The 13,948-nt window shown below is 35.9% G+C and overlaps 1 protein-coding gene across 1 annotated transcript; it reads left to right on the top strand.

Moving 5' to 3' along the window:
* Positions 1-845: 845 nt before the first annotated feature.
* Positions 846-8,631, top strand: LOC119792309 (OX-2 membrane glycoprotein-like; the record flags this gene model as incomplete). Its single annotated transcript, XM_038298895.1, has 5 exons — positions 846-887; positions 4,962-5,316; positions 5,390-5,692; positions 6,195-6,233; positions 8,537-8,631. Coding segments are annotated over 5 exons (834 nt in total), but the record flags the coding sequence as incomplete, so codon positions are not given.
* Between the last annotated feature and the right edge of the window lie 5,317 nt (positions 8,632-13,948).

The raw sequence follows: 13,948 nt of genomic DNA on the forward strand, positions 1-13,948 counted from the left end.
GAAAACAGGTGAGGGCTGAACAGAAAACAGAGCAAGAGAAAGAGGACACAAGAGGGCAGCAGAGGACAACAAATGGAAAACCTGGAAGACAGGAACTAATAAGAAAACAACAACAAAATAATAATCAAATAACTAGGATAAAGAAACATGGTGAAAAGAAGACTAAACACTAGAAATCAAGGAGCAAAAGAAAAACATAACAGAAACAGAAACCTAACACAATCTGTGGTCCTTAATTTCACATCATGGCATCAACAATTGTGTAGCTACTAACTTACACCAGAATAAAATACCAATCTATGTTTTGGTTAATTTAAAAAGATACTGTGTCAATTTATGAACTTCATACAAAACTCCACATACTTTCAGAAAAAATGTCACATTATCATATTATAGTACTTATTTTGCTGAAAGGTATACTGTAAGCAGGAGTTTGATCATCAAAGGTACTCATAAATCAAATAGCTGCACACCTAATTTAGCAACAATACCAATTTTTACAATGTTACCATATGGCAACAATTACTTTATCTTCGTTCTCTATAAATGATGTCATATAAACTAATTGTTTTTTTTTACAGTTTGTTGTAAAATGTAAAATGACTGGTGTGGACATTTCCCCACCAACTTTGGGCATGGAGGGGACAGTCCCCCCCAATAATTTCAGCTTTTTCCCCCTTTCCGCTCATTTCCTTCAGCGAACAGTAAGTGGGGTTGGGTGCTGCTGTCTGTGTTCAGAGCATTTTGAGTCCGTGTTTTTTCCTCGCTCTTCCGCTGCTCTCGAGTCCCACCTCTTGACATATCATGGGAGAGAGTAGCTACATGGAGGAGGTGAGACACAGTAGAACTCAGTAAATTTTAACTGGCAACTACTTCTATATGTTTCAGTAAAAGTTAGGAGACAGGTTGGTTAAAAGAAATTAGAGATGCCACAGAAAAAGCTGTTAGACATACAGAGATTTTTCAGCTAAAAATGGCAACGGGATGTACGTTTATATAGGTTAAAAAGCTGGGCTTTTCAGAGGACCATTACTCAGAGTTATGGATTAAAATCAACACTCTGTTGTTTTTTCATTGAACAGAGAATCCGACTGCAGAGCTTCTAGAGATCCTGAAAATGATTTCCTCTGGCATCATTACATTGGTAGACAGGTTCATAAATCTGTTTTTACTGTAAGCAGAGCAGAGACACAATTAGTGAATAATGCTGATTTAAAGGTGAAACAGATTTACTGGGATATGGAACATGCAATAAAATATATCTCCAGGTTTACAAGAAAAAATACGCAATGCTATAATAAAATTCAACATATCTTTTGTCTTTTGTAGTTCAGCAAGACTCAGAAAAAGCTTCGCCAGCAACCCAGAGAGAGCCAGACTTACAGGACATGGATTTAAAATTAAAATATAAGAAACCTAAAAGAATTAAAGCACAAAAAATTAAAATCATTGTATAAATGATTTTTTAAATATAAGGTTCAATATATAGACTCTGGCTGTCAATGACATATGGGACAAATTTCTAAATTAGATTTTGGTGCTTGTGAAGGACAATAATCACTGATGCAGCTTAAAGGGAAGCCATGCATGGATGGATGGATGGATGGATGGATGGATGTGAAGTTGTGTTCATACTAGAGATGCATGATATATTGATGTTGTATCGGTATCAGCTGTTATTCGTCATATTTTATATATTAATGTTTTTGAGACCTTTATAACTCATGCACTAAAGGCTGGCATCTCAGCTGGTATATCAGTGTATTGTGATACTCTTGTATTCTCAACAATAGGAAGGCATTCAATAAATATTTGTTTGAGCTCATTTTTGGAAAATGTAAACCCTATTGAAAGCATTCGGGTTGAGTAGCTGTAGGTCCATCAGCCACTGTCCTTAGAGCGTCCCCACCAACTTTTATCACAAAGTTAAAAGCCTTGCATTCCAAGCATGGCCAGGATGCTCATCGTCCTCAGCAAGCATTACAAGCAACTGTCACTAGGAGATTATTTTACGGTCAGAGCCTATATTAAACTATTGATGCACAAAATAATAGAATGAAACAGCACTATATTTTTCTTGAGGTAGACTAGTCGTGTTGCTCATGTTGCATTATGAAGAATACAGATTTCTGCTTCAGCTATTTCAAAACTATTGATGCACACGGGGAAAAATAATGTAGCCTAGGACTAATCAAACAACCCGTGTACAACATTGTTTTTGAGGTTAGGTAGTTGTGTTGCTCATGGTGCATTACAAAGAATACAGATTTCTGCTTCGGCTAGTCCAAAACGGAGCAAAAATAATATGATCAAACAGCCCGTGTACAACTAACAAATTGTTCTTGAGGGTATGTCTCTCTCATGGTGCATTATGAAGAATAAACATTTCTGCTTCGGCTATTTCAAAGCTATTGATGCACATGGGACAAAATGATATAATTAAACAGCTAGCTCACTCACTCACATTCATATTCACTCACTCATTTATTCTCTAACTCACTCACATTCATACTCACTCAGTCACATTCCTACTCACTCACTCACTCACTCAGTCACATTCCTACTCAATCACTCACTCACTCACATTCCTACTCAATCACTCACTCACTCACATTCCTACTCAATCACTCACTCACTCACATTCCTACTCAATCACTCACTCACTCACATTCCTACTCAATCACTCACTCACTCACATTCATACTCACTCACTCACATTCCTACTCAATCACTCACATTCATACTCACTCACTCACTCACTCACTCACATTCCTACTCAATTACTCACTCACTCACATTAATAATCACTCATTCACATTAATACGCACTCACTCACATTCATACTCACTCACTCACATTCATACTCATTCACCCACCTACTCACATTTATACGCACTCACTCACATTCATACTCACACTTACTCACACTCACTCACTTACTTACTCACTCACTCACATTCATACTCACTCACTCACATTCCTACTCAATCACTCACATTCATACTCACTCACTCACTCACTCACTCACTCACTCACATTCCTACTCAATCACTCACTCACTCACATTAATAATCACTCATTCACATTAATACGCACTCACTCACATTCATACTCACTCACTCACATTCATACTCATTCACCCACCTACTCACATTTATACGCACTCACTCACATTCATACTCACACTTACTCACTTACTCACACTCACTCACTTACTTACTCACTCACTCACATTCATACTCACTCACTCACATTCCTACTCAATCACTCACATTCATACTCACTCACTCACTCACTCACTCACTCACATTCCTACTCAATCACTCACTCACTCACATTAATAATCACTCATTCACATTAATACGCACTCACTCACATTCATACTCACACTTACTCACTTACTCACACTCACTCACTTACTTACTCACTCACTCACTCACTCACATTCCTACTCAATCACTCACTCACTCACATTCCTACTCAATCACTCACATTCATACTCACTCACTCACTCACATTCCTACTCAATCACTCACTCACTCACATTAATAATCACTCATTCACATTAATACGCACTCACTCACATTCATACTCACTCACTCACATTCATACTCACTCACCCACCTACTCACATTTATACGCACTCACTCACATTCATACTCACACTTACTCACACTCACTCACTCACTTACTCACACTCACTCGCTCACATTCATTCTCTCACCCACTCACTCACTTACATTCCTTCTCTCACTCACTTATTTACTCACATTCAATCTCTCACTCTGTCCCCATGCATAGAGATGTCTGTGGCATGCACTCACTTAACATAGGCCTACGTAATCCTACAATAACATGATATTTACAGTTGGTTTATTAAAAATGCTTTTCGGTAAAAGTCAACAGCAATAACTCCAATAACAAATGATAATTTTATTCAAAATGTATTTATTAAAAAATGCTTGACAATTCCTGTAATAAATGAATAGCACAATGAAAGAAATAATGTCTCATCTAAATATCCCTCACTTAACAATAAAAGTAAAAAATAACTCTCAACTCCCAATAACACATGATACTCAGCCTCAGTTATGAACGAAATAATATCTGTTCTGTAGGCTATTGGAAAAAATTAATTAACAAATGAGCTAATTAACAAAAAATACCTATTGTGTAGCAAAAATAATAAAAATCTATATTCTGATTAAGAACAGGGCTGCCCGCACTGACTCAGGGATTACGTTACACGCAGCGCCGTGAGCAGTGCCCTAGTGCCTGTAAATTTAATGGTCCAATGAAGGTAATTTAAAAAACAGGACATTTCCTCACTTTCTAAAAAAAAACCCGGGACGCCCGGGACAGGACGTGAAATACGTGCATGTCCCGGAAAATACGGACATTTGGTCACCCTATCATACTTACTAACTCAGTCAATCACTCACATTCATACTCACTCACTCACTCACATTCATACACACTCACATTCATTCTCTCAGTCACATTCATTCTCACACTCACTCACATTCATTCACTCATTCACTCACATTCATTCAATCACTTACTCACATTCATACTCTCTCACTCACTCACTCACATTCATACACACTCACTCACTCACTCACTCACTCACTCACTCACTCACTCACTCACTCACTCACATTCATACTCACTCACTCACTCACTCACTCACTCACTCACTCACTCACATTCATACCCCCTCACCTTCATTCTCTCATTAACTCGCATTCATTCTCACACTCACTCACATTTATTCTCACACTCACTCATATTCATTCACTCATTCACTCACATTCATTCTCACACTCACTCACATTCATTAACACTCACTCACATTAATTCACTCACATTCATTGTCTCACTCACTCACATGGTGTTTTCTTGCAGTGTGGGTGTAAATGATCGCTTGGCTATTTCCTGTCAAGGTACAGAGAAAATGAAAGATCATATTTTTTGCAGGTGTAGAAGCTGTGATCCAGACCCAGCAGACTGTCCTAGCAGCAGAGGGTGAAGATGCTCCTCTCAGCTGTCAGCTCCTGGAAACTAAAGAGGTCCATCAGGTTACCTGGCAGAAGGTTTCTGAGAGCACTGAGAGGACTATCTCTTCCTACAGCAATGACATTGGTCCAACAGTAAATCCTGACTTTAAAGATAAAGTTCAGTTTACAGAAGCTGGTCTGCAGAATTCCTCCATAGTTATCAGGAATGTTACAGAGCAAGATGAAGGATATTATCTCTGTAGATTCAAATTCTATCCTGATGGAGTTTTAAGTGCAGGAACCTGCCTGAATGTTTATGGTAAGAACCAGACTGTATTCCAGGGTTAAATTCTACAACTAGATGTTGATCGTGATGTTTATTCTCCTCCTAGAGCTGCATGAACCCATCCTTTATGACAACAGATCAAAGTCTCCTGCAGAGTCAGTCGTGTCCTGTTCAGCCACAGGTCGACCTGCTCCCACTGTAACACTGACTGTTCTACAGCAGAACCTCAGCTTCTCCCACTACAACAGCAGCAGTGTGACCCACAGCAACGGTACAGTCACCGTCACCACCACAGCTCTGCTGTCAGCTTCCAGCAGCACACAGGTTGGATGTTCAGTGTCAGTGCTCTCTGCTGCTCCCAGAGAGAAGCTGATCACCGTTCCTGGAGTTAAAGAAACATCTGATGATGGTGAGGAACTATTAGAGCATCAGTGATACATAGATTGTTCATATTTATCTTTTATGACCATACAGCAACACTAACCCTGAATTTTATTGAGTTTTAGACCAATACAATCAGATAATGAAGAAGTAGAAATCTAACCTAATAAAATTTCATTAAAATCTAGGGCTGTCCTGATACACCTTTCCATTTGTGACAAGATACCAATATTGGAGCTTTTAGAATTGACCAATACTGATATTGACCTGATATGATATAAGCATGAATCATAGATGCTTTCATTACTTATTACGTACTGTAGAATGTTAGCAAAGGATTAATAAGGTGATATTATCAACAGAAGCAGATTGTTTCTATCAGCATAAAAATATCATATCAAAACCTGCTGTTTCTGGGTGTATCGGAGAAAATTTGGAAAACTTGCAAGTTGAATAGTTCAGACTTTTACTTTTAGGCTCCGTGAATGAAATGCAGACCTGTTTGTGATTCTCTGTTTATTTTTTATTAGGCTTAGAAGAACAATCAGAACCATCTCTCAGAGATTCCAGTAAGTTTATGTTCAGATTCTCACGTTGTTTAACTTTTTCCCACTTTGTTCTGTTGTAAAGAAAAATTACATCTCCTTTCTCCAGGATGGCTTTTAATTTTTCCAATCCTGATGCTGATGATAGCTATCATTGGTCTTTTCCTGCTTTGCTTTCAGCAAAGGTATGTCTATGAATTATTGACTTTTACCTTAATAAAATTACAGTAACATTTGTTGCTAAATTTTTATATAATTCTTCTTCAACTATTCACAGGAATCAAAAACCATCATAAGATGCTACTTGCAGTTATAAGTAAGTATTTGAATAATTTATTCCTCAGTTATACTGATAGTTATTTCCTTTTTACAATCTCTGCTGATGTGATATATATTGTATATTTTCTGAACATAATAAATCATATTTTTTCTCCTGTTTAAGCTCACTAGTTTCTTTTATTTTCCTTTAAGGCAATACACCTCTGCAGTATTGGAAAAAAACAAACTCGGACTACAAACATCTGAAAAAAAGAAATAATCATGACCGTGTAAAACATACACACTTCAGTTTAATCACTGTTGTTGGATTATCAGCAGTAACCCAGGCCAGGCCAAGCTGCTAAGCCAGCTAAACCAAAACTACACTGGACCAAAGCTGTTTCTGTGTTTTATCCATCTTGCTTTTATCACATTTGTGTCCTTTCGGGGATGCCATATTTAGTTACGATACTGGAGGATCTAATCAAAGCAGACATAATAGGATGAATTGACCTTTGAGTATTAGTGGAAGCAGCCAGAATTTCTTATTTAAACAGCAACTAATTTCACTAGTGGCTCGTTTTTTGGACAGTAGGCTGACAGGAAAGGGGGCATGAGAGAGGGGGAGAGACATGCGGCAAAGAACCACAGGGTCGGTCACATGAAGGACTAAGGCCTCCATACATGGGTCATGCTGGCTAACGCTGCGCCACCTGCATGCCTGGAAGGAAGGTTTTAAAAAGTTATTTAAAAAAAAATGTTAATTTTGAGTAAAACTATTGCATGGTATGGTTTCTTTGGAATGGAAGCACATGAAGCTAATTTTCTCAGGGTAAAACAAACTGAACATACTTTTGGTTGAATCATCTCATCAATGTTCATCCAGCTGATAGATGTTTTATATCAGTTTGTTACCTGCAGAGTCCTCAGATGACCAACCAGCTCTGCTGTACTGACCTGCTGTCATTTTGAACCACAAAGCTTCAAGGACAAGAAGCAAACATGAAGTATGCAGTTTTATAAACTGACTGATTTTTATCAAAAATGTGATTTAATCAAAATGTCCAACTATGGTTGTTGCTCCAAGTATGATTTTAAACACGAAGCACTTTAAGTCTCAGACACTGACAGGTTGGAGAAAAATGAAGGAAAACAGCTAAAAGTAAAGGATGACCAGTGAGCATTATATGCATCTTTATGTGGAAAAAAGTTAACCACAATCATACCCTATTTAAATATGTTTGCAATATTTAATGCATTAATTATGATTAAAAGGCTTTCAGTTTTAATTAATTTATATGTCAAATGTGTGTTTCTCTGCAGTTTATAAATAATTCACTTTAAATTCAAGCACTTTTTCTACAGTTCTCTCATTCTGTGTTTCATGTCATCCCTGTTATGTTACTACTGAGCAGAGAAACAATAGATTTATATTTAGTCCCCAAGTCTGTGATTATGTTTTGTATTAATGTATAATCTGCTAATATTCAATGTCTGAACAGTTTGACTCGGTTGCATCTCATACAAAATGAAGGAAAACTGGTTCCACTGATACAGCTGCTGTTGTTTTTGTTGTATGAAGGTTTTAATGTTTATTTCTGCTTGTTAATTCTAGTATCAATAGTCAAAGTAAACTGTTAATGTAGTTCTTAAACTTTTCTTTGGACACTTTACTGCAGGGCATACTGTTGTTTTCCACTTGTTATACGTTATAGTATTATGGATAAAAAAACACAAAGGATTTACTTTAAGTCTCTGCTTACATGAACTACATAATGCATTATTCTATTAATTACTGATATCCAGTGTCTGAAATCTTTAATTAAAATGTAATCATGTAACTTCTACCAGTAAATATAGACTTTAATAAAAAACGATTGCATTGTGTTTTATCATTTCTAGCACGTCTTTATTTACATTTTTATCTCAGTTGGATTTTAGTGCATCTTAATGCAGAAAAATAATTTTTATTTTGTTTTTTTGCATTTTAACAAATATGTAGTATTTATTCCAGGGGATGCCAAAGAAAAGCCATTGAAGTTAAAACTATAAATTTGTACCACCAAAAGATTATCATCTCCAGATGTGCAACACCTGGAACCTTGGAGTAGATCAGCTACAGCAGCAGAGGATCCCACAGATTAACATTCCTGTCAGCTACTGAGAGCAAGAAACCTCAGACTGAAGAACAACAGATGTTGTTTAATGATGTGCTGCTAACAAATCAGCAGTGGGGTGCTGTAATGTCAATATTTATCACAATCTCTACACCTGACTAGCCTCGTGAGACCATCCTGATCTCGTGAGCTTTCAAGATTTCACTCGCTAATCAGTCTGGAGACTCTCTGTTAAAGAAAATTTGGAGACGTTCACCAAACAAACGTCTAATCAGCGTTGGCTTTGAGGCGGGTTGAGGTGTGATGCAACGAGAAGGGCGACAGTTCAGTCTAAAGAACATGCCAGCTTCAGCCGATGAAACTAGCGTTAGTGTGGCTATCGAACAAGTTTTATCGGAATTACAGAGTATTTCTTCGCTGAAAGAAGAGCAAAAACACTGCTCTGGAGGCTTTTCTCAGAGGAAAAGATGTTTTTGCTCTTCGCCCGACTGGTTTCGGCAAGAGCAGCAAGAGTAGCCTGGCTTGTGTTTTCGTCGTCGCTCTGTTAGTACGTCATATGCTTCGTTGATCTGATTGGTTTATTTGGCCCGTCTATCACCAACATAGGCCTATCAGCTAACCAGTATTTTCGCCCCTTCCCAAAATTACTTCAACGGAAGGTTTCCACATGGATATGCGGAGTAAATCCATATGGCGGAGTCAGGTTAACACCTGACACCTATGTAATAAAAAAATAAGAGGTGCTAACCTGATAACTTAATTACAGGGTGGCAACCGTAGCTCTCATCTTTTATTTCAGTAAAACAGGAAAGGTTCTGAAATGTACAAAAGTAAAAAAATGCTTTCTTTTGCCTTCAATAATAAGGTAGATTTATTCCATAACTTTTGATAAATAAAAAATGAAGCTTTAGGTACAAACAGGTCAGCCAAATAAGCACAGCCTATATTCCATGTTTTGGAGACAGTTGGATTAATGGTTTCATTTATCACAGCAAGTCTTCCAGTTCCTGAAGCAGTAAATTAGCCCCAAACATCACACTACCACCACCATGTTTTACTGTTGGTGTGATGTTCTTTTTCTTAAATGCAGTGTTTCTTTTACATCTTCCCAAAATAAATCCTTGTCTTGTTAGTCCACAGAACATTTTCTCAAAGGTCATGGGGATCTCTGGAAAAAAGTTCCTTTTGATCAGCAGTGGTTTAATTCATTGAACTTTGTCTTTTTTTTTTCTTGAGGTCTCTTTTTATTAAACACAAAACAATCAGTTACATTATTGGCTCAAGATAAGTTTTTTTTATTTTTTTTAAACATTACAAATACAGATTCTTAGGAAGTTTCTTATGCTTTTCAAAATATTTTATTAATGGATTCCAAAGACCATAAAACCGATCACTGGACCCGTAAAAGTTTAAAAAACAATCTACTGGACTTGGTTTCCAAGATTTGAAGATGTTTCGCTTCCCCTCCAGGAAGCTTTCTCAATTCAAATGTCTGTCTCTTAGTGTATATTTAATCTTTTCTAATTTAAGGTACAACATTAGATCAGACATCCATTCAGATAACTTTGGTGGGCAGGACGATTTCCAGCGTAAAAAGAATTTGTCTTCTAGCTATCAAAGCTGAAAAGGCTATTATGTCTTTGAACCTAGAGATATATACCCATAACCCATACTATCAAGTGGTATTGTTCCAAAAAGTGCCAAGCCTCTTCCCATATGCTATCTGGAATTAGCTCTCCCATTTCATTATCCCACTTTACTTTCACCTTAACATATATATTATCCCCTTGTGAGGTGATTATGGAGTGAATTCTAGAAATGAGGCCTTTTAGATCAGGAGAGAGTGCAAACATATCATCCAAAACAGTAGGCTCTGGTTCATTTGGAAAGTCTGGTGTGTTAGTAGAAATAAAGTGGGGAATCTGTAAATACCTAAACTAGTCTGAATTGGTAAGATTAAATTTTACACATAGATCACTTAAACTTGCAAAAACCCATTCCTTATACAAATCTTTAAACCTGACAAGGCCTTGTCTTTTCCATCTCAAAAAGGCTATGTTAGCTGGAGCAAATGCCTGATTATGGCAATTGGGCACCACTATGGAAAACTAAGGCCCATATGTTTTCTGAATTGATGCCAAATACGTAAAGTTTGCGTCACTATAGGATTTGCAGAGTATGATGAAATGGAATTAGGGACTCTGGAGGTTACTAAGTCTGGAAGTGATGTTGAAGGACATGAGTTGTTTTCGGTTTCACACCAGACATGATCTGATGATACCAATATAGTATCTTCTGGCAATTTGCCGTCCAATAATATATTTGTAAATTTGGCAATCCCAATCGAACATCAGTGCGATGATTCTGGAGAAATGTTTTTTGTATTCTGGGAATTTCACTTGCCCATATAAACGATGTAGTACACCTATCTATAGACTTAAAAATTTATTTTGGCAAACAAATTGGGAGACACTGGAAAAGGTAAAGAGATCTAGGGAGAACATAAATTTTTATACAATTAATTCTACCAACAAATGTCAGATTTATGGCAGATTTTAGCCTATCCACCAAAGTTTTTACTGTTGTTGACTAACCTGCATTGAAAAAATGGGGCTCTGAAGAGTTTGATCCAGAAAGGCAACAATGGAAAGATAAATTTCTATTAAAAGTGTTAATTTATGGAAGAAGCTTGAAAATTTCTACTGCTTTTGAATATTATTGAGTGAATTAAATAAATGAAATTATAAAAAACTGTGTCTAACCTGACATAAATGGATTGCCTCTACACTGCTCAGTTTGAGTGTCCCACCTGAAGCGAAGCTGCAATTAAAGTTCTTTTATGGTCATTGAGGCATGCAAACCTCGACTAAAGAAGGTGGCAATCCCTATTCAGAGAAAAACAACCTATGGAGGAAAAATATACTATTGATATAAGATTGAACAACCAGCATAACATTGAACTTATTGGATGGCCATTATGCAAGTTAATCTAATCTGAGCCAGTGTGCAGCCAGTCTTGATTTGAAGAAATTGGAATCCTACTAGTAAGAACTTAATATCAGATATGTACAAAAAGTATATTTTTCCATAACACATATATGTCCATAACTGATAATTGAAACAATGTTTGCACACATTTTTTTTTTTTTTATGTAAGTGACAAAGATGTAGGAAGAATGGCAATCATGGAAATTCCACAAATAAGTAGTAAACCTGCGGTTGTAGATATCTGAAATGACATTTTTACTAATAATAGATTTTTGGTGAAATTATCTGTAATGTTTTGTTTATTTTTTATATGTGAAATAATAATAATAAAAAACCCCACTAACAATTAGTTATGGGTCTGAAATCCTTGTCAGACATCTAGTGTAATTTGTTGTTGTTGTAAAGATACAGATATTTATATTAGTTTAATTATATACTTATTTATTTATGTTCCATATATTTATACTATAAATGCACAACTCTATATTCATTTTTACTCTTAACAGTTATTTTTTGCATCCTTTCCTTCATTTCATTTTTTATTGCTCTTTGTTTATGAGTGACAGTATCTTTCGGTGTTGAGTTGTTTCAAGAAAACTATTTTTCCAGAAATACAAACCAAAGGGATAAATAAAGTTAATCATAATCTGGAGAAAATACACACAAATGAATAAAAGTCATTTTAACTGGCAGGTTTAGGAAAAATTTGGGATTTCACAAGCTTGAAGGAGCCCAAATAATCAACACTTTGCTGTCAGATTGTTGCCTAACAGCACTTTAAGGGGTTGGAAATGTGTTTATATAGGACTAATTTATACAGTGATATTAGATAAAACAAGAGGATAAGATTTCCATGGACGAACTGATAGATTTACCACATAATAGTGTTAGTTTGTGTCCTAATTACTAACGACAACATTAAAATGCATCAATTCTTCATTGTTAGATTATTTTATGGAGTGTTTTCCAAACACAGCATTGACCTTTTGGGAGATTAAATGTAAGACCAAAACAAGTAGTAGGGCTACTCAAATGTGAGGTAGATGGAAAAGATGTTTTTTTTTTTTTTTTCACAATTTAATGAACTGAAAGGTATGGCATGCATTTATACCAAGCTTGGGGCAAGACTTCTAGCAGATCCCATCTGACTGATATTGGGCTCTTCTGCAAATCTTGCAATGACTTAAACTAAAGTCTTTGCTACTGAAGCTGCAGTAAAACGTGTTAATACAAAGTGTTGACTGAAATGGGCTGAAAAAATGCATTCAACACTTTTCAGTTGCATTTTAACTGTAAAAAGTCTAAAAGAAAAAAACATCACAATTTACCACTGAAGGTTTGACTGTGATTTTCTGGAAAATGTTTAATTGGTTTGAATACTTTCCCTATGCTTGGTGAATGTATCTATAGGTAAAACAAGACAGACCTAGAGGATTACAGGAACACTTAAGTCGCTCAACTCAAATTACAAACTTCAACCTGATTTGAATCAAGAAAAATATTAATTGAAAAAAGGGAAAAGGTTATACCAACCTTTTTTGGGTAGATGTAAATAAAATAAAGATGCTTTTAATAATCAAACTAGGCTTCCCATAAGAAAAATCATCTTTATAGTTTAAACAGATAAATCAATAAATTTTAAAGCAGTTTAACAAGAACATGGAAATTATCAATATAAAATATATTTCTGTCCCCTACTGTAAAAAAAAAAATATTCATGAATTATGAGAAAAAAATGACAGTCAGAGATCAGGTCCTCACAGAAACACATATAGAGAAATATACAGACAGTTTCACCTACATATCAGTGTTTGGTTTATCAAATAAAACAGATCCCTAAGTTAGACCAAACATGACCAACATGGTCTTCTACTTTCATGTTAAATTGTCCGACTCATCAGAAAACAACCTTTTTGCAACAGAAGGTGATGCTTTGACTGTGTTGTTTTCTGGACTTTTCCTGGTAGACGTTCTCTGTCTACACTCATTCATCAACGTCAGTAAAGGTGTTTTGACCACTTTAGCAGAAGCCCTGGAAAAGACAGAAAGTATACAATAAAACCAGTTAGCAAAGTTAGACAATGAAAAAACACGATGAAAAGAATGATAACAAAATGACCTGATGAGACGCTGAGTCACAGATTATAATAAACAATATTCCTCTTTAGTTTGACTTTAGATTGAAATACTTTTTGGTTTCCCTCATGAAGTTTTCAGCCTAAACTATGTTATAGTGCCACCTTGTGGATATATATGATATAGTCACATATAACAAGCAGCACCATTGAGTTTTGTCTGCATTATGAAATAACTTAAACTGAACTAAAGAGAAATGTACTGATTTAAAGGTTGATATAAAGCTATAAATAATGACTT

The sequence above is a fragment of the Cyprinodon tularosa genome, unplaced genomic scaffold, assembly GCF_016077235.1.
Source record: "Cyprinodon tularosa strain WSP-4 unplaced genomic scaffold, ASM1607723v1 ctg417, whole genome shotgun sequence".
NCBI lineage: Eukaryota > Metazoa > Chordata > Actinopteri > Cyprinodontiformes > Cyprinodontidae > Cyprinodon > Cyprinodon tularosa.